The 20,705-nt window shown below is 51.6% G+C and overlaps 1 protein-coding gene across 1 annotated transcript in view; it reads left to right on the top strand.

Moving 5' to 3' along the window:
• PRSS56 (serine protease 56) overlaps positions 1-18,252 on the top strand; it is a 43,100-nt gene extending 24,848 nt beyond the window's left edge. Inside the window, exons 8-11 of the mRNA XM_060242738.1 lie at positions 5,272-5,431; positions 7,924-8,112; positions 16,002-16,163; positions 18,236-18,252. Of these exons, the coding sequence (XP_060098721.1) occupies positions 5,272-5,431; positions 7,924-8,112; positions 16,002-16,163; positions 18,236-18,252 (528 nt within the window). The remainder of the gene's footprint in view (positions 1-5,271; positions 5,432-7,923; positions 8,113-16,001; positions 16,164-18,235) is intronic.
• The last annotated feature ends 2,453 nt before the right edge of the window (positions 18,253-20,705 follow it).

The raw sequence follows: 20,705 nt of genomic DNA, 5'->3' as shown, positions 1-20,705 counted from the left end.
AACCACGCTGTCAGCTTCGGGGGGGGGGGGGCACGTTGTGATGGAATACATGACCATCCTGAGCTGACAAATGGTCCGGTTCCGCCGGAAAAACCCCTTCGCCAGTTGGAGCAAGATCGGGAACCAGTTCTGCCGGGGCCACCAGGGAGTCATCAGGATGCAGCATGGTCTCTCTCTTGCGATCTTGATGACAACTCTTGTCAACAGTGGCAGATGTAGGAACGGATATAGGAACCGACCTTCCCACGGAAACCGTAGACCGTCTCCCAGCGACTCTGGATCCATGCCCCCTCTGGAACAAAACAGAGGACACTTCCGTTCTCGGCTGTGGCAAACACGTCCACCTGAGGATACCCCCAGAGCTGAAACACGGGTTGAAGGAAGCGCCACTGTATCTCCCACTCATGTGGGGAAGCTGCACCCCTGCTCAACGAGTCTGCTTGCAGATTGAGCACCCCTGGAAGGTGCACAGCCTTCACAAAGATGTCGTGCTCCAGGCACTCCGACCACAGTTCCAGTGATAGCACACAGAGCTGTTGAGAGACTGTCCCTCCCTGTCTGTTGATGTAACACAGGGCAGTAGTATTGCCTGTTAGCAGAGCAACAACCTTCCCCACCACCATGGGGCGGAAGGATCGAAGAGCAAAGTGAACTGCCAGCAGTTCCAGGTAATTTATATGACAGCGAGTCAATTGTGAAGGCCAAGGGCCCCCCACACACAGAGCGTCCATGTGAGCCCCCCAACCCCACGAAGACACATCTGTTGTGATTGTCACTGTTGGTGCAGGTAGGTGGAAGGGAGCTCCCTGACGATTGTTGTCCTTTGATTTCCACCACTGCAGTGTTCGAAGTGTCACAGGTGGAATCACAAACCTCTTTCGAGGTGAGTCTCTTAACGGCCGAAACCGATGAAGAAACCAAAGTTGTAGGCCTCTCATCCTCAGCTTCGCAGAGAGTAGCACGCTTGTAGTCGCCGCCATCAGCCCCAGCATCCGCTGCAGCTGCTGCGCCGTGCCCCATTTTCGACTCTGCAGAAGTTTGACGAGGTTGATAATGTCCATCGCTCTCTGCTGAGGCAGAAAATCGCGATGAAGGTTCGTCTCCAGCAAAGCCCCTATGAACTGAACTGTCCTTGATGGAGTAAGGTATGATTTCTCCAAATTGACCTGCAGACCTAAGGTGTGAAGAAGACGAAGCGTGGTGGCAATATGGTCTGACAAACTCTCCTTCGACTCCGCCACAAGGAGCCAATCGTCGATGTATGGAAAGACGACTATCCCTTGAAGCCAGAGGTGAGCAGCCACAACGCTCATCATCTTCGTGAACACCCGAGGTGCAGTGGACAGACCGAACAGAAGGGCCTTGAACTGGAAGTGTTGAGAACCTACTGCAAACCGAAGTAAACGTATGAACGCAGGATGGATGCTGACGTGAAAGTAGGCATCCTTGAGGTCTAGCGTTGCCATCCAGTCCCCTTGGTTGATGAGGGGCAGAATTGTTTGCAGAGTGGACAGTCTGAACTTCTGGTACAGAATAAACTTGTTCAGATTCCTAAGGTCCATGATTGGTCTCAGACCCTCATCCCGCTTGGGAACCAGGAAGTAACGAGAGTAGAAGCCTCCCGTCCTGGCCTCCACCGGGACTCGTTCTATGGCTTGTTTCTGTAGGAGGTTGCTCACCTCCGCCAGCAGAGGTGGGGAAGGGGGTGCGGTGATTACCACAGATTGGTTCGGAATCTGAGCAAAGTCTATTTTGTAGCCTTCCGCAACGATGGAAAGCGCCCACCTGTCCGAAGAGATGGACTTCCAGACCGACAGGAATGGGCGGAGGCGGATAGATGAAAAAGAAGTGGGGACAGTGACGCGTGCTACCAGAAAGTCAAAGGCCCTGCTTTTGAGGGCGAGCGCCCTTGGACTTGCCGGTGGACTGTGCTGAAGCGTATCGGGTTCTATTGTTCCCCCTGTAAGGGGACCTACTCTCAGGTTGGGCAGAGCAAGGTCTCCACTGCTGTTCCGGGGAGAACTTTTGATATGGTTTCTTGGACCAAGGTTTGTGCCACTGTTTTGGTTTAGCAGCTCTGGAAGACGCTGGGACACCCAGGTTCCTGGAGGTTTTTATGCTTTTATCCATTTCCTGGAGAGCATTGTCGGTGGTCGAGCTGAAGAGGCCTTTGCCCTCGAAGGGCAGATCTTCAACGAAGGCCCTGGTGTCTTGCTGGAGGGCCGTTGACCTGAGCCAGGAGTGGCGGCGGAGGCAGACAGCAGACGTGATGGTTTTCGCTGAGACGTCCACCATATGCTTTGCTGCAGCCAGTTGTTGCTTGGCTACAGCAAAGCCTTCCTTCTGCAACTTCTTTGCAGCAGACTTCTTCTCCTCACTCAGGGAAGACAGGAGGGGGGGGTGAGTTGTTCCCACACGGAGTATTGGTATCTAGCCATGCACGCAGCATAGTTAGATACCTTTACTCCCAGGGCTCCAGCAGAATAAAACTTCCTCCCAATGTTGTCCAACTTCTTTCCCTCATCTGGTGGAGAGGAGTGAGTCTTGCGGGCCTTTGACGAGGAGGATACGACCACCGAATTGGGCTTCGGGTGCATGAAAAGAAATTCAGTACCTGCCTCTTGGACGTGGTACATGTGGTCCAATCTTCTTGATGACACAGGTGTAGAAGCAGGCTTCGCCCAGGGCTCCTTCACCGCCTGTAAGATGACCTTCGTAACAGGCAGGGCAACCACTGTAGACGTATCCCGCTGCATGATGTCGAATATGGTATCGTCTACAACGGGTTGCGGTTGTGTCACCAGGAGAGAGGGAGAGTGCCATCCTCTTCACCAGGTCCCCATACGACTTCAGATCCTCCGATGGTGAAATGGGAAGATCCTCAGCAGTATGAGACACTGGCGAAGGTTCCAAAGCCCTGTCCTGATCGTCGGTACCGACCTCGGAGTCCAATGATGAAGACTCTCTCCTCAAGGAATGTTCCGAGAGCACCGACGTTGACTCTCTGACGGGTAACCGGATCGACACCGATGACCTAGGTTGGACTTCCTCCACCACCATACCGCGTCTTTCGGGCAGAACGGACATCGATGCCGAGGGATGCCGCCTAGAGTGCTGAGAAAGCCTCGACATATGGGATGCCTCGGATTGCTGATCCCAATCTGCAAACTAACGAGGGAGGGTACCATTGGTACGGCGGGTATGGATAGGTGTAGGGAGGCCACTGGCGCTGCTCCCACGGTGGAAGCGGTGAGCTATGGTAGTTGGTTCCAGCTCTCTCCGACTCCTTGCCTGATCCAACCGTGCCGACGGCTCCATCGGTACCGACATTTCCACTTTCGAGACAGAGTCGCTCTCACTCTGACGCCTCGACCCTGAAGAGTCGACAAAGTAAGGTTGCTCTCTTGCTCCAATGCCGATAGATGCAACAGCTGCGAAGCACTGCCTCTCAACACCGAAGGGCTACAATGTGGGGACACTAAGATCGTCCTCGGTGGAGCTGTCGACATCGATGTCGAAGCGTCGTGAGAAGGGGAAGGAGTGCGGGACGATCTCTTCTTCCGCTTCTCCTTGGATTTCACCTTCTTTGGTGCGGATGATCGGGTCCCCGAGTCATCCCAACGCTTCTTAGCTGGGGTGTCCACTGACCCTTCAGATGGTCGTTTTGTAGAATGCCCGCACTCGACCGGCATCTCGGTCCTGATCGGCGATGTATCGTCCGATGTGACCATTGGAGCTGCGGCCTCTCCCATCGGTACCGATGCCATCTTTTGAGGACGAAGTGCCGACTCAACCAACGTGGCTGAAAGCCTCGCCGCTTGATTCTTGCAAGTTTGTTTAGAAAAACTCAGGCATGCGAGCAAGAATCAACACGATGTCCCTCGCCCAAACAAAGGAGACAGAGGAAATGGCCGTCAGGAGGGGCAATCTTCTTTCCACAAGAACGGCACCTCTTAAAAAAAATCCAACGCCTTTTCATAGACGCCAAGGAAAAAATCCACACAGGAAAAACTCTGAGGGGAAAAACGGGGGGGGGGGGGGGGAAACTGAGCCCCGAAGGGCAAAGTCCAACAATTTTACTTTACCGACCGGGGACATGAAAGGAGATCCTCTCAGCGCAGCCGTCAGAAAGGAACTGGTGAGATCCTCACGCTGGCGCCAGCGAGCATGCGCACTGGGACACCTGCGCATGCCCGTTGGTGCCGAGCGCGAAAAAATCCCGGGCTTTTTAGGTACCGATTCGGGGATTGGCGCAGGCGCTCTATCCCCATGAGTGTGAAGCACAGAGACCACGAAGAAGATCTGCTTAGTAAGTAGAAGGTCCCAGGTTCAATCCCCGGAATCGCCAATTAAAAAGGGTCCAGGCAAATAGGCATGAAAAACAACTTGAAACCCTGGAGAGCTGCTGCCAGTCTGAGCAGACAGTACTGGCTTTGAGGGACGCAGGGTCTGATTCAGTAGAAGGCAGGTTCATATGTTCATATGATAGGCACGAACTTGCTCTTAGTTTGTGACGAATTTTGGCTGGTTTGTGGTTCGGGAACTGAAGTTCATGGCAGGTCCGCATGCTTAACCGCTACACCAAACTGGCTCTCTTTTCATAGGTGAAATGAATGATAACCATCTAGCTCAGGGGTGTTGAAATCATTTTCTATGAGGGCCGGATCTGACATAAATGAGACCTTGTTGGGCAGGGCCATGTCAGACTGGGCCATGTGTGTACCTATTTAAGATTGGGTAGCAGAGATATAAACTTTATAAAGGACCCAGAGAAATACAATTAAAGGTGCTTTCTGTGTATCTCTCCCATGGGATCCAGAGAACAGGGAAAAGTAAGCTCTGGTTCTTTCCTTTCTTCCCCAGGGGACCAGGAGGGGGAGGAGCCTCAGCCAATAGAAGGGAGAGAGGCTTGGCTCAATAGCTCTGCTGTGTGATTGAGAGAGCCTGGAAAAACAAACTCTGCCTTCCCTCCCCCAAGGGAGGAGCCTCAGTCAATGGAGACAATAGGGGCTTTGCTCTGTAGCTCCTGTGCAATTGAGCAAGCCTGTCAAAGCAAGCTGTAATGCAGAAGGAAGCAAGAGAGAGGGAGAAGAAAGCAGACAAGAATCAGTTGCTCAGGGGCCTGATTTGGCCCTCGGGATGCATGTTTGACACCCCTGGCTAGCTGGATCCTCTGGACAGCTCAGTTCTGGACTATTTTTCTCTAATCCATTCCTATTTCCCGCTAATCTTTTGCCCCCTGTTCACACACGCATCTCTGTTTCCTGTCAGGGAGATTCTGGGGGCCCTCTGACTTGCTGGGACCCTCTGTCTGAGCAGTACGTGCTGTATGGGATCACCTCCTGGGGCGATGGCTGCGGGGAGCGAGGGAAGCCCGGCGTCTACACCCGTGTCACGGCCTTCACAGACTGGATCGATCAGCAGCTACAGAGTGAGTGGGGGAGCGACGCTTCTCTGAAGTCCCGCCTTTGCCCAGCAGGGGGCAGAATGAACCGAATATCCCATAGGGATAGAGAAGGGTTTTTAGGGTATCATCCAGGCCTCTGTGGAAAGAGCCCTGTGGCGCAGAGGGTTAAAGCTGCAGTACTGCAGTCCTAAGCTCTGCTCACGACCTGAGTTCAATCCCCGGCGGAAGCTGGGTTTTCGGGTAGCCGGCTCGAGGTTGACTCAGCCTTCCACCCTTCCGAGGTGGGTCGAATGAGTCCCCAGCTTGCTGGGGGGAAAGCGTCGATGACTGGGGAAGGCAAGGGCAAACCACCCGTAAAAGTCTGTCGCGAAAACAACGTCACCCCAGAGTGAAAGCAACGTCACCCCAGAGTCGGATACGACTGGTGCTTGCACGGGGGACCTTTCCTTTCCAGGCCTCTCTGGGCCTTGTAGCGTAATGAAGGAGGTATATGAGGAAATAGCTCGGTCCATACCATACCATAGACCTTTATTGGCATTGATACAAAAATACAGTATACTTTAAAACCAACACTGACACTATAGAATATAATAAAACCTTAGAAAAAACCAGCAAAAGTTAAATGACATAAAATAGCAGTAGGCTATGCATGAGTAAAAGCCTCTCTGATTTGGATCGCAACCTGTAAAAAGCAAGCAACGTGAATAGTGACAAAGTTGTGTTTCCCGTGGAGTAGAAAATGAACCTTGGCATTGTCAGAAAGGTCTTGATGGTCAGAAAGCAGTGAATCTAGATATCTTGCACGTGGACTGCTATAAAAAGGGCAGTCCAAAAGAACATGAGGGACCGTTTCGATGACTCCTTGGCTACAAGGGCATCGTCTAAGATTGCGGGGGATTCTGTGGTATCTTCCGAAGAGGATGGCCGATGGTAATGCATTGAATCTAGCCAGCAAGAGTGCTCTTCTTTGGTGAGGATCAGTTAAAAAGAGGAAATAGGGAGCTAAAAGCCCAGGAGTCTGGGATAAACTCAGATAGCTTGGGGAGCAAGTTTTCCGAGCTGCCTCAGTCAGACGTTGCAACTGGATATCTAGTAGTCTACGTTTGATGGATTGAAATACCGCGGAAGCAGAGGATAAATAGAATGCATCCAAGGTCTAAAGCTGGAGTAGGCTGTGCCTCAAAGCCCTAAAACAGCGCTGACCGGGGCTTTTCCTCCAGGCGACATTGTTGTGCTGGGGATATTATCTAGGTCCTCAAAGTTGTGTGTAGCCTGTAGGCAGCCCTGTAGCCAGAAATGTTTGGGTGGCGGAGGCCCAGGACATAACATTTTCGTTGGGGGGGGCGTGGAGGCTTGGCTGCTTCTTCCAGCAGCCATCCGCTGGGCCCCAGCTCTCTCTCTCTCACAATCTTGGGGGTGGGAAGAGCCTGGGGAGAGCAGCGGCGGTGGAAACGGGGCTGTGGGGAGAGCTTGGGAGGCAGGGAAGAGCTCGGGGGGAGCAGCGGCAGCAAAAACGGGGCTGTGGGGAGAGCGGGGGAGGCAGGGAAAAGACCGGGGGAGCGGCGGTGGTGAAAACGGGGCCGCGGGGAGAGCTTGGGAGGCAGGGAAGAGCTTGGGGGGAGCGGCGGTGGCGAAAACGGGGCTGCGGAGAGAGCAGGGGAGGCAGGGAAGAGCCTGGGGGAGCGGCGGGTGGCGAAAACGAGGCTGTGGGAATAGTGGGGGAGGCAGGGAAGAGCCCGGGGAGAGCGGTGGTGGCAGTAACGGGGCTGCGGGGAGACCGGAGAGGCAGGAACGGGGTGGGAAGAGCCCGGAGACAGCAACGACAGTGGCAAAAACGGGGCCGCAGGGAGAGCAGCGGGAAAGGAGGGCCCACAAAGGTGGAGGGGGGGTTGGGTGGAGGGGCCGTGCCCCCCCTGGGCCCACCTTGGCTACGAGCCTGCCTGTAGCGTTGCCAATCCCCAGGTGGAGGCAGGGAACCCCCTGGTTTGGAGGTCCTCCCCCAGCTTCAGGGTCATCAGAAAGCGGGGGGAGGGATGGAAACGTCTGTTGGGCACTCCCTGTGGAGACGAATTCCCATAGGTATAATGGAGAATTGATCCATGGGTATCTGGAACTCTGGAGGGCCTGTTTTTTTGAGACAGAGGCACCAAATTTTCAGCACGGCATTCACTGCCTCCCCCCAAAAGACCCCCCAAGTTTCAAAAAGACTGGACCAGGGGATCCAATTCTATGAACCCCCAAAGTAGGTGCCCCTGTCCTTCATTCTTTGCCAGCGGAAGGAAGGCATTTAAAAGATGTGCTGTCCCTTTCAGCGTGATGGCTAGAACTCCCTTTGGAGTTCAATTGTGCTTGCCGCACCCTTGCTCCTGGCTCCACCCCCATTGTCTCCAGGCTCCACCCCCAAAGTGCCCAGATATGTCTTGAATTGGACCTGGCAACCCTAGAGAAGAGATTGGATAAGAACCTAGGCCTTTGGTCTCCCATTTCTCTCACTCCCTTCTCTCCCCTCTCTGCAGATTTGCCATCCAGCCGGGAACCCACTTGCTTTGAGTTGCTCGCGCTGGCCCGGATGCCCCAGGAAAAGCAGTGGGCAGAGCTCAGCCATCTTTGTGCCTTCTACGCGCAGCCTTGCCCCTCATCTGCCGGCCCAGAGGTCTGCGCCCATGCTGCAGAAGAGAAATGCAAGCTGAAAAGGCAGCAGTGCGGTGAGTGTCAGGGGAAAGGGAGACGTGGTACAGCTTGTTAATTCCAGGTGGGGATCTCCTAGAATTATAGCTGATCTCCGGACATTCAGCTGGGGAAAATGGCTGCTTTGGGAGGGTGGACGCTATGGCATTAGAGTTCATTGGGGTTCCTCCCCTCCCCAAACCCACCCTCCCCAGGTTTCACCCCCAAATCTCCAGGAATCTCTCAACCCAGAGTGGGTTCTAAAGTTGGAACAACTTGTGTATCATTTTCTTTGAGTTCCCAATTTTAATTTTGTAAAAGTAAGTTTCTAGAGCCAGGGGTGGGGAACAGTGGCTCTCCAGATGTTTGGGGTTTTTTGCCTACAACTCCCATCAGCCCCAGTCAGCATGGCCAATGGCTGGGGCTGATGGGAGTTGTAGGCAAAAAAAAAATCTAGAGAGCCACTAGACCAAGGTTGGCCAAACTGCAGCTCGGGAGCCACATGCGGCTCTTTCACACATATTTTGAGGCCCTTGAAGCCCCCACCACCCCGTCGACTGGCTTGGAGAAGGCATTTGTCTGTTTAAATCACTTCTCCAAGCCAAGCCAGTCAGCAGCTTGGAGAGTGCATTTAAAATTAAAGTTGCTTTCTTTCTACCTCTCTCTCCCTTCCACCATCTATTTGCCTTCCTTCCTCTCTTGCAGCTCTCAGACATCTGACATTTATTCGATGTGACTCTTACGTTAAGCAAGTTTGGCCGCCCCTGTTCTAGACCTTTTTCTTGCAGAGATATAAGAGGAAAGGGATATCTAGGCAGCAAAAGGGACTTTTTAAAAATGAATGCTGGGAATTCACAAGAAAATGATACGCAGATTGTTCTAACAGAATGGATTTTGCATCCGGGGCACCTTTAAGACCAGCAAAAGTTTATCCAAGGTATGAGCTTTCGTGTGCATGCACATTTCTTCAGATACACATGAAAGATCATCCCTTGAATAAACTTTTGCTGGTCTTAAAGATGCCCTGGGACTCAAACCACGTCCTGCTGCTTCGAACCAATATGGCTACTCACCTAGGTTGTTCGAATGATCTCTTGAAAGAGCAACATTCATTTGCTGATTTTGATCAAACACAAATGCCCTCACTGTGGCTGAATTGGGGAAGGGATAGAAAAGGTAGAGAAAGAAGTCCTTTTCTCCCTTTCTTACAATACGAGAACTCGTGGACATTCAATGAAATTGCTGAGCAGTCGAATTAGAATGGAGAAAAGGAAGTCCTTCTTCATCTAAAGAGTGATTAACACACGGAATTCACTGCCACAGGAGGTGGTGGAGGCTGCAAGCTTCAAGAGGGGATTGGATAAGCATCTGGAGCAGAGGCCCATCAATGGCTATTAGCCACAAGGAATAGATGGAACTCTGTGTCTGGGGCAGTGATGCTCTGTATTCTTGGTGCTTGGGAGGGGAAACAGTGGGAGGGCTTCTAGTGTCCTGGCCCCACTGATGGACCTCCTGATGGCACCTGGTTCTTTGGCCACTGTGTGACACAGTGTTGGACTGGATGGGCCATTGGCCTGATCCAACATGGCTTCTCTTATGTTCTTATGTGACACAGAGTGTTGGACTGGATGGGCCATTGGCCTGATCCAACATGTCTTCTCTTATGTTCTTATGTCTGGGGCAGTGATGCTCTGTATTCTTGGTGCTTGGGAGGGGCAACAATGGGAGGGCTTCTAGTGTCCTGGCCCCACTGGTGGACCTCCTGATGGCACCTGGGTTTTTTGGCCACTGTGTGACACAGAGTGCATGAATCACACCTGACCCAAAGACCTTTCATTCAAGTCCGAGATCTCTTATGCTTTCAAGTAATGGTCCAGGGTAATAGACGAGCCGTGAAGTAAGAGTCCAATCTTCCCAAACTTCTTTCAACAGTAGCCGGTGTAGAGACGACTAGCAGCAAAGCGCAAATCCACAACAGGGATGCACGTATTGCCCTGTTTCACACGAGGCTTCTACAAGCGTCCAAATAATTCAGATCCTTTATACATGGCATAAAGCTCAAAATTTCCGCAGAATATAAACGTCACGCACTTTTGTCTAAATACTTTATATTTATAAAGTATTTATAAATGTTTAAAGGAAAGGATCCAGGGGTCTTAGTGAATCATACGCTGAACATGAGTCAACAGCATGATGCAGCGGCTAAAAAGGCAAATGCAAATTTGGTCTGTCTCAGCAGAAGTCTAGTGTCCAGATCACGTGATGTGATGGTATCGCTTTACTCTGCTCTGGTAAGACCTCACCTGGAGTCTTGTGTTCAGTTTTGGGCACCATATTTTAAGAAGGATGTAGACAAGCTGGAACGGGTCCAGAGGAGGGTGACGAAGATGGCGAGGGGTCTGGAGACCAAGTCCTATGAAGAAAGGTTGAAGGAGTTGGGGATGTTTAGCCTGGAGAGGAGGCAGCTGAGAGGTAATAGGATCACCATCTTCAAGTACTTGAAGGGCTGTCATATAGAGGATAGTGTGGAATTGTTTTCTGTAGCCCCGGAAGGTAGGACCAGAACCAGTGGGTTGAAATTAAATCAAAAGAGTTTCCGGCTCAACATTAGAAAGAACTTCCTGGCCGTTAGAGCGATTCCTCAGTGGAACAGGCATCCTCGGGAGGTGGTGGGCTCTCCTTCCTTGGAGGTTTATCAACAGAGGCTAGATGGCCATCTGACAGCAATGAAGATCCTGTGAATTTAGGGGGAGGTGTTTGTGAGTTTCCTGCATTGTGCAGAGGGTTGGACTAGATGCCCCTGGAGGTCCCTCCAACTCTATGCTTCTATTTGTGATAAATTTTGAAATCTTTCATATTTGAGGCTGGTTTTTCGAGGATGCTGTGTGCTGTGTGCCTGCTTCACTTTCCCACATTACTCTTTGGGTTGCTGCAGCCTCCAGTTAAAGGAAGTTAAATAAAAATTGTTAATTGAAAAAAAAAAAGGTGGAGCCTGGAGATCTCCTAAGGATTACAGCTCATCTCCTATATCTAGGGTTGCCAAATCCAACTCAAGAAATATCTGGGGATTTTGGGGGTGGAGAATCAAACCCAGTTCTCCCAGATGAGAGGCCACCACACCAAACACTCTAGAGATAAAGTGCAGAATTGCATTTAGTGACCCAGTTTGGTGTAGTGCTGCAGTGCGCGGATTCTTATCTGGGAGAACCGGGTTTGATTCCCCGCTCCTCCGCTTGCAGCTGCAGGAATGGCCTTGGGTTAGTCACAGCTCTCGCAGGAGTTGTCCTTGAAAGGGCAGGTGCTGGGAGAGCTCTCTCAGCTCCACCCACCTCACAGGGCGTCTGTTGTGGGGGAGGAAGGTAAAGGGAAATCGTGAGCCGCTCCGAGACTTTGGAGTGGAGGGCGGAATATAGCTCTGGCAGAGGTTGTCCTTGAAAGGGCAGCTGCTATGAGAGCCCTCTCAGTCCCACCTCCCTCACAGGGCGTCTGTTGTGGGGGAGGAAGATAAAGGGAAATCGTGAGCCGCTCCGAGACTTTGGAGTGGAGGGCGGAATATAGCTCTGGCAGAGGTTGTCCTTGAAAGGACAGCTGCTATGAGGGCCCTCTCAGCCCCACCCACCTCGCAGGGCGTCTGTTGTGGGGGAGGAAGATAAAGGAGATTGTGAGCCGCTCCGAGACTTTGGAGTGGAGGGCGGAATATAGCTCTGGCAGAGGTTGTCCTTGAAAGGGCAGCTGCTATGAGGGCCCTCTCAGCCCCACCCACCTCACAGGGTGTCTGTTGTGGGGGAGGAAGATAAAGGGAGATTGTGAGGCGCTCCAAGACTTTGGAGTGGAGGGCAGAATATAGCTCTGGCAGAGGTTGTCCTTGAAAGGGCAGCTGCTATGAGAGCCCTCTCAGCCCCACCCACCTCACAGGGTGTCTGTTGTGGGGGAGGAAGATAAAGGGAGATTGTGAGGCGCTCCGAGACTTTGGAGTGGAGGGCGGAATATAGCTCTGGCAGAGGTTGTCCTTGAAAGGGCAGCTGCTATGAGGGCCCTCTCAGCCCCACCCACCTCGCAGGGCGTCTGTTGTGGGGGAGGAAGATAAAGGAGATTGTGAGCCACTCTGAGACTCTTGAGTGTAGGGCAGAATATAAATCCAATGTCGTCGTCTTTTTCTTCTACGAAACGACCCCTGCCCGGAACCATCGTCCCCCTCCCACCCCGGTCCATGGAGAAATTGTCTACCACAAAACTGATCCCTGGTGCCAAAAAGGTTGGGGCCTGCTAAAGCCCTGAGAGTTTTGCATTGGGGCTTTGAGCTTTCCAGTTCTTAAACGTTATCCATCTCCGGAGACAGCCGAGATTTGCAGTTCGCGCTGCCTTCCGTCTCCAGGGTGTCCACAGGAAGTGCTCTAATCCCCTTTATGCTTCGGCTTCCTCCTCCCTGCTTGTTTTGTGAGATTGGATTGGAGCAGGGGAATCTCTTGCAGTTCGATTGTTCTTCCCAGTCGGGATGCTTAGTGCTGATTGTTGTGTGTTTTTGGTTCGGCATTCCAGCCTTAATCGAGGAGATGGGCATTCTCTTCTGCAGCACTGGTTTTTAATTTTGAACAGGAGCCGATCAGACGCACACTCCCTGGGTCTTGTTTACAATATCAGGTTTCCTCAAGGTCTCATTTGGAATACTGTGTAGGATTCTGGTCACCACATCCCTAAAAAGATACTATAGCACTGGGAAAAGTGCAGAAACGGGCAACTGGAATTATTAAAGGCAGGGGTGGAATTCTAGCAGCAGCGCCTTTGCATATTAGGTCACACCTCCCTGATGTAGCCAATCCTCCAAGAGCTTACAAAAAAGAGCCTTGTAAGCTCCAGGAGGATTGGCTACATCGGGGTGTGCGGCCTAATATGCAAAGGAACTCCTGCTAGAATTCCACCCCTGATTAAAGGAAGGGAACTGAAAACAAATCAGCCAGTATCATAATGCCCCTGTATAAATTGATGGTGCGGTCCCATATGGAGTACTGTGTGCAATTCTGCTCACCGCACCTCAAAAAGGATATTATAGCATTGGAAAAAGTGCAGAAAAGGGCAACTAGAATGATTCAAGGTTTGGAACACTTTCCCTATGAAGAAAGATTAAAATGCTTGGGGCTCTTGAGCTTGGAGAAATGTCGACTGCGGGGTGACATGATAGAGGTTTACAAGGTTATGCATGGGATGGAGAAAGCAGAGAAAGAAGCCCTTTTCTCCCTATCTCACAATACAAGAACTCGTGGGCATTTGATGAAATTGCTGAGCAGTCAGGTTAGAACAGATAAAAGGAAGTACTTCTTCACCCAAAGAGTGATTAACATGTGGAATTCACTGCCACAGGAGGTGGCGGCGGCTACAAGGATAGCCAGTTTCAAGAGGGGATTGGATAAAAATATGGAGCAGAGGTCCATCATTGGCTATTAGCCACAATGTGTGTGTGTGTTTATATATATATATATATATATATATATATATATATATATATATATATATATATATATATATAGGCCACTGTGTGATACAGAGTGTTGGACTGGATGAGCCATTGGCCTCATCCAACATGGCTTCTCTTATGTTCTTAACACTTTCCCTATGAAGAAAGGTTAAAATGCTTGCGGTTCTTTAGCTTGGAGAAACATCGACTGAGGGGTGACATGATAGAGGGTTATAAGATTATGCATGGGATAGTGAAAGTAGAGAAAGAAGTACTTTGCTGCCTTTCTCACAAGACAAGAACTCGTGGACACTCAATGAAATTGCTGAGCAGTCAGCTTAGAATGAATAAAAGGTAGTCCTTCGCTCAATGAGTGATCAACACTTGGAATTCAATGTCACAGGAGGTGGCGGCGGCTACAAGTATAGACAGCTTCAAGAGGGGACTGGATCAACAGCTGGATGTTGATGCATGGATGTTGACATCGTCGCCTGTATGGGCATGGATCCATCCTGTGTTAAGTGAACTGCACCGGCTACCTATCGAGTACCGGATCCAGTTCAAGGTGTTGGTAGTTACCTTTAAAGCTCTATACAGCCAGGGCCCAGCATACCTTCGATACCGCCTCTCCCTGTATGAGCCTCTTAGGTCTTTACGATCAGCGACCCAACAACTTTTGGTAATACTCGGCCCCAGAGACGTCCATCGGGCCCTGACAAGCGCCAGGGCCTTCTCAGCCCTGGCCCCTGCCTGGTGGAATGAGCTCCCCCTGGAGATTCGGGCCCTGCGGGATCTGCTCCAATTCCGCAGGGCCTGTAAAACAGAGCTCTTTCGCCAGGCTTTCAGCTGAGGCAGTGGGCGTCACTTGTTATCGGCCTTCCCCCCTCATTCCATCCCACTGCTATAAGACCTGCTGGACCTGGACAAGAGGCCATTTCCATGAGGCAGAACCTACCATTTTAGTCTCTATTGTCACTCTGTAGTTTTAGATTTTATATATTTTAATTTAGGTTTTTATTGTTGATTGTTTTTATGATGTAACCCGCCCCGAGCCTGTCCTATGGGAAGGGCAGTTTAAAAATAGAATTAAATAAATAAAAATATGGAGCAGAGGTCTATCACTGGCTGTTAGCCACTGGGTATAGATGGAACTCTGTCTGGGGCATGTGATGCTCTGTATTCTTGGTGCTTGGGAGGGGCAACAGTGTGAGGGCTTCTAGTGTCCTGGCCCCACTGGTGGGCCTCCTGATGGCACCTGAGTTTTTTTGGTCACTGTGTGACACAGAGTGTTGGACTGGATGGGCCATTGGCCTGCTCCAAGATGACTTCTCTTAAGTTCTTATGTGACACAGAGTGTTGGGCTGGATGGGCCATTGGCGTGAACCAACATGGCTTCTTCTATGTTCTTATGTGACACAGAGTGTTGAACTGGATGGGCCATTGACCTGATCCAACATGGCTTCTCTTATGTTCTTATGGTTGCCAACCTCCAGGTGGGGCTTGGAGTTCTCCTAGAATTACGGCTGATCTCTGGATGACAGAGATCAGCTCCCGTGGAGAAAATGGCTTCTTTTGGAGGGTGGGATCTATGGCACTGCTCCCAGCTGAGCCCCCCTCCCTTTCCCAACCCTCCTCTTCTCCATGCTGCACCCCCCAAATTTGTAGGAAATCCCCAACTGAGAAATGTAAGCCTAAACTAGGAACTTGGAACGTAGATGTAGAACTGGTGGCCCCCCATCTTTTGAAGCCTGTGGGCACCTTTGGAATTTGGACAATGGGCGGTGAGCACCCTCACAAAATGGCTACTGCAGCAGGTGGAGCCAATCACAAAAAAAGCATTTGATGGGCACTAGGAAAGGTTAGCTGGGGGCCGTCCAGGTCATAGAATCATAGAACCATAGAGTTGGAAGGCACCTCCAGGGTCATCTAGTCCAAACCCCTGCACAATGCAGGAAACTCACAAACACCTCCCCATAAATTCACAGGATCCTCACTGCTGTCAGATGGCCATCTAGCCTCTGTTTCAAAACCTCCAAGGAAGGAGAGCCCACCACCTCCCGAGGGAGTCTATTCCCCTGTGGAACAGCTCTAACGGTCAGGAAGTTCTTCCTAATGTTGAGTCGGAAACTCTTTTGATTTAATTTCAACCCGTTGGTTCTGGTCCTTCTGGGGCCACAGAAAACAATTCCACACCATCCTTTATATGAAGGACTTGAAGATGATGATCCTATCACCTCTCAGCCATCTCCTCTCCAGGCTAAAAATGCCCAGCTCCTTCAACCTTTCTTCATAGAAGGTCACAGCAAGGACCGATCTTGGGACGTTCTATTCGCTGAGCTCTGGCTTCTGTCCCCTGGGAAAGGATTGGTTCTAAGCTTGGAGATGTCTGTCCGGTCTCATAGCCTTCAGGCTGAAGGTAGCGTGTGATGTTCCTTCAGGCCTCCTCTGACCACATTTCTTTTTCTTTTCCCTCAGAGCTGCAGTCCTATGCTCAGAGCCTGCTGGAGTTCTTGCGCCGGGCCGAGGAGTTTTTCCGGACGCAGATCGACTTCTCGTTCTTCACCCACTCCCTCCCGCAATACATGGAGCGACTTTACCGGCATCTCTTCCCTGCTCGGGCGCGCCAGGAATCCGCAGGTACTCCCCAACCTGCATCCCGAACGAGTTGGGCAGGGGTCAGTGTTCCCTCTAAGCTGAGCGAGCGCAAGCTAGCTCACTGTTTTTTAGCCTCCGATTCACACGTTTTTATCTTAGCTCAGGAAGGATGGCCCCCAGAGCAAACTAATGTATGCAGCAGCTCACAAGTTGAATGCCAACAGCTCACAAAGTAGAATTTTTGCTCACAAGACTTCAAAAAGGATATTATAGCATTGGAGAAAGTCCAGAAAAGGGCAACTAGAATGATTAAAGGGCTGGAACACTTTCCCTATGAAGAAAGGTTGAAACGCTTGGGACTCTTTAGCTTGGAGAAACATCGACTGCGGGGTGACATGACAGAGGTTTACAAGATAATGCATGGGATGGAGAAAGTAGAGAAAGAAGTACTTTTCTCCCTTTCTCATAATACAAGAACTCGTGGGCATTCGATGAAATTGCTGAGCAGCCAGGTTAAAACGGATAAAAGGAAGTACTTCTTCACCCAAAGGGTGATTAACATGTGGAATTCACTGCCACAGGAGGTGGTGGCGGCCACAAGCATAGCCACCTTCAAGAGGGGTTTAGATAAAGATATGGAGCAGAGGTCCATCAGTGGCTATTAGCCACAGTGTGTGTGTATATATAAATTTTTTTGCCACTGTGTGACACAGAGTGTTGGACTGGATGGGCCATTGGCCTGATCCAACATGGCTTCTCTTATGTTCTTATGTGACACAGTGTTGGACTGGATGGCCCATTGGCCTGATCCAACATGGCTTCTCTTAAGTTCTTATGTGACACAGAGTGTTGGGCTGGATGGGCCATTGGCCTGATCCAACATGGCTTCTCTTATGTTCTTCTGTGACACAGAGTGTTGGACTGGATGGGCCATTGGCCTGATCCAACAGGGCTTCTCTTATGTTCTTCTGTGACACAGAATGTTGGACTGGAGGGGCCATTGGCCTGACCCAACATGGCTTCTCTTATGTGACACAGAGTGTTGGGCTGGATGGGCCATTGGCCTGATCCAACATGGCTTCTCTTATGTTCTTATGTTCACCTCTTAGAGCATCAGAGCCTTTGTGGCATCAGGGACCGGTTTCGTGGAGAATTTTCCCACGAACCGGTGTGGAGTGGTGGTGCTGGGGGTTTTGCCACCCCAGGCTGCCCCTCTGCCCTGTTCCTGCCCCCCACGGGGGTCTTTAAATGAGGGGTAAGCAAAGGTCAGTGCCATGCTTGCTGCCCCTTCCACCCACCTGGGACCAGGGCAGATGAAAGAAGTGGTGCTTTGGAGCGAGGCCACGATGCCTCTTTCATCCGCCCAGAAAAAAGGGGCAAGGGGGCTGCTCCGCCTCACTCTATTTGGGTGGAGCGAAAGGGGCAGCGCAGCACCTCTGCCTCACTCTGCAGCCCCGTTGCTAACCGGCCACGGACCGGGACCAGTCCGCGGCCCAGGGGTTGGGACCCCTGGCTTAGAGGGAGCATAGGCAGGGGGGAATCGACAGGATTAAGACAGTTTCCAGCTTAAGTTGCGAACCTCCAGGGGGGGGGGGTGCCTGGAGATCTCCCAGAATTACAATAGATCTCCAGACTGCAGTGATCAGATCCCCCGGAGAAAATGTCTGCTTTGAAGGGTGGCTTCTATGGCAGGGGTGGCCAACGGAAGCTCTCCAGATGTTTTTTTTGCCCACAACTCCCATCAGTCCCAGCCATTGGCCATGCTGGCTGGGGCTGATGGGAGTTGTGGGCGAAAAGCATCTGGAGAGCTACTGTCGCCGACCCCTGTTCTATGGCACGAGTGCTCAGCTATCTTTAGGCCCCACCCCCAAACTTTCAGGAATTTCTTAACCTGGAGTTGGCAACCCTAATGGGGTTGCCACCAATGGAGGGGAGACATTTTGCCTCCTTTGACAGGGGATTAAGGGGACATTCTATTGAACGCCTGTAAACTTAGTTATCGTTAGTAGGCTGCAACAGATTTAAGGAATCCTGCCATCTGGTTTTTACTGTTATTAGATTGTAAATTGTTTTATTGATGAATTCTTATGGTCTTAATTGATCTTAAGTTTCAGGTTGTTACCCACCCTGAGCCTCCTTCGGCAGGATGGGCGGGATAGAATTCCCAATATTAAACTCAATTATATATTATTGACCAAGTGATGTTATTTCCCTCCCTTTCTTGAAAAGTTTCCCCTGCCCATTTCCATACATTAAAAAGGTAGTCCCCTGTGCAAGCACCAGTCGTTTCCGGAGAGCCAGTTGGTGTAGTGGTTAAGTGTGCGACTCTTATCTGGGAGAACCGGGTTTGATTCCCCACTCCTCCACTTGCACCTGCTGGAATGGCCTTGGGTCAGCCGTAGCTCTGGCAGAGGTGGTCCTTGAAAGGGCAGCTGCAGGGAGAGCCCTCTCCAGCCCCACCCACCTCACAGGGTGTCTGTTGTGGGGGAGGAAGGTAAAGGAGATTGTGAGCCGCTCTGAGACTCTTCGGAGTGGAGGGCGGGGTATAAATCCAATATCTCTGGGGTGACGTTGCTTTCACAATGTTTTCACGGCAGACTTTTTACAGGGTGGTTTGCCATTGCCTTTCCCAGTCATCTACGCTTTCCCACCCCCCACCCAGCTGAGTCCTCATTTGACCGACCTCGGAAGCCTCTATTAAAGAGAATGGACATTCCCCCCCCCCCTCTAAGTTGTTGGCAGTTCTTGTGGCCACCCTTCAAGGCTTCCAAAGATGGGGAAGGGCCATGGCACTGTACCAAAGCAGCTGCTCAGCATTCAGAAGGTCCCGGTTCAATCCCCAGCATCTCCAGTTATAAGGACCGAGCAACAGGGGATGAGAAAGACCTCAGCCTGAGACCCTGGAGAGCCATGAAGTGGGGCTGTAGCTCAGTGGTAGAGTGCCTGCTTGGCACGCAGAAGGTCCCAGGTTCAATCCCCAGCATCTCCAGTTCAAAGGACCAGGCAGGAGGTGATGGGAAAGACCTCAGCCTGAGACCCTGGAGAGCTAAGGATGGGGGCTGTGGCTCAGTGGTACAGCATCCACTTGGCATGCAGAAGGTTCCAGGTTCAATCCCCGGCATCTCCAGTGAAAAGGGACCAGGCAGAAGGCGATGGGAAAGACCTCAGCCTGAGACCCTGGAAAGCCATGAAGTGGGGCTGTGGCTCGGTGGTAGAGTGTCTGCTTGGCATGCAGAAGATCCCAGGTTCAATCCCCAGCATCAGCATCATCATTACAAGGACAGAGTGGTGTGATGAGATGAAGCATGAAATGCATGGCTTCATGGACTTTATGGTAGGGTGTCTGCTTGGCATGCAGAAGGTCCCAGGTTCAATCCCCAGCATCTCCAGTTAAAAGGACCAAGTAGGAGGTGATGGGAAAGACCTCAGCCTGAGACCCTGGAGAGCCATGAAGTGGGGCTGTAGCTCACTGGTAGGGTCTGCTTGGCCAAAAGGCCCCAGGTTCAATCCCCAGCATCTCCAGTTAAATTTTAACTGGAGATGCCAGGGATTGAACCTGGGACCCTCTGCATGCCAAGCAGAGGCTCTACCACGGAGCCACAGCCCCCCTCCTTAGCTCTCCAGGGTCTCAAGTTGAGGTCTTTCCCATCACCTCCTGCCTGGTCCTTTTAACTGGAGATGCCGGGGACTGAATCGGGGACCTTCTGCGTGCCAAGCAGACGCTCTGCCACTGAGCTACAGCCCCACTTCATGGCTCTCCAGGGTCTCAGGCTGAGGTCTTTCCCATCACCTCCTGCCTGGTCCTTTTAACTGGAGATGCTGGGGATTGAACCTGGGACCTTCTGGGTGTCAAAGAGATATTCTACCACTGAGCTACAGCCCCACTTCATGGCCCTCCAGGGTCTCAGACTGAGGTCTTTCCCATCACCTCCTGCCTGGTCCTTTTAACTGGAGATGCTGGGGACTGAATCGGGGACCTTCTGCGTGCCAAGCAGACACTCTGCCACTGAGCTACAGCCCCACTTCATGGCTCTCCAGGGTCTCAGGTGAAAGTCTTTCCCATCACCTCCTGCCTGGCCCTTTTAACTGTGGGGTAGGTGGGGCTGAGAGCGCTCTTTTGAGAACTGCTCTTGAAGGTCACCCAGCAGGCCTTACAGCGCAGTGGAGTTTGCCTAGGGAGGACCTGCCCTGGTGCATCCTACGGCTGTGCTAGCACTTCCCCATCGATGGGTCCTTCTGGTCTCGGCTGGGATGGCTGTTCCTCCAGGAGACCTCGTTCCGCTCTCAGTAGGGGAGGGAGTGTCCGACCCCCAGGAACCATTTAGCCAGCCATTCATTGGATGAAGTCCATGAAGCCGTACATTTCACGCCTCATCTCATCACACCGCTTGCTCATCTCTCCCCTCGTGATGATGATAATGATGATGATATTGGATTTATATCCCGCCCTCCACCCCGAAGAGTCTCAGAGCGGCTCACTATCTCCTTTATCTCCCCCCCCCCCACAACAGACACCCTGTGAGGTAGATGAAGATATTGGATTTATATCCCGCCCTCCACTCCGAAGAGTCTCAGAGAGGCTCA

This window comes from Heteronotia binoei, chromosome 6 (genome assembly GCF_032191835.1).
Source record: "Heteronotia binoei isolate CCM8104 ecotype False Entrance Well chromosome 6, APGP_CSIRO_Hbin_v1, whole genome shotgun sequence".
Lineage (NCBI taxonomy): Eukaryota > Metazoa > Chordata > Lepidosauria > Squamata > Gekkonidae > Heteronotia > Heteronotia binoei.
Note: the sequence above shows the minus strand (reverse complement) of the source record. Positions and strands in the feature narration are given on the sequence as shown.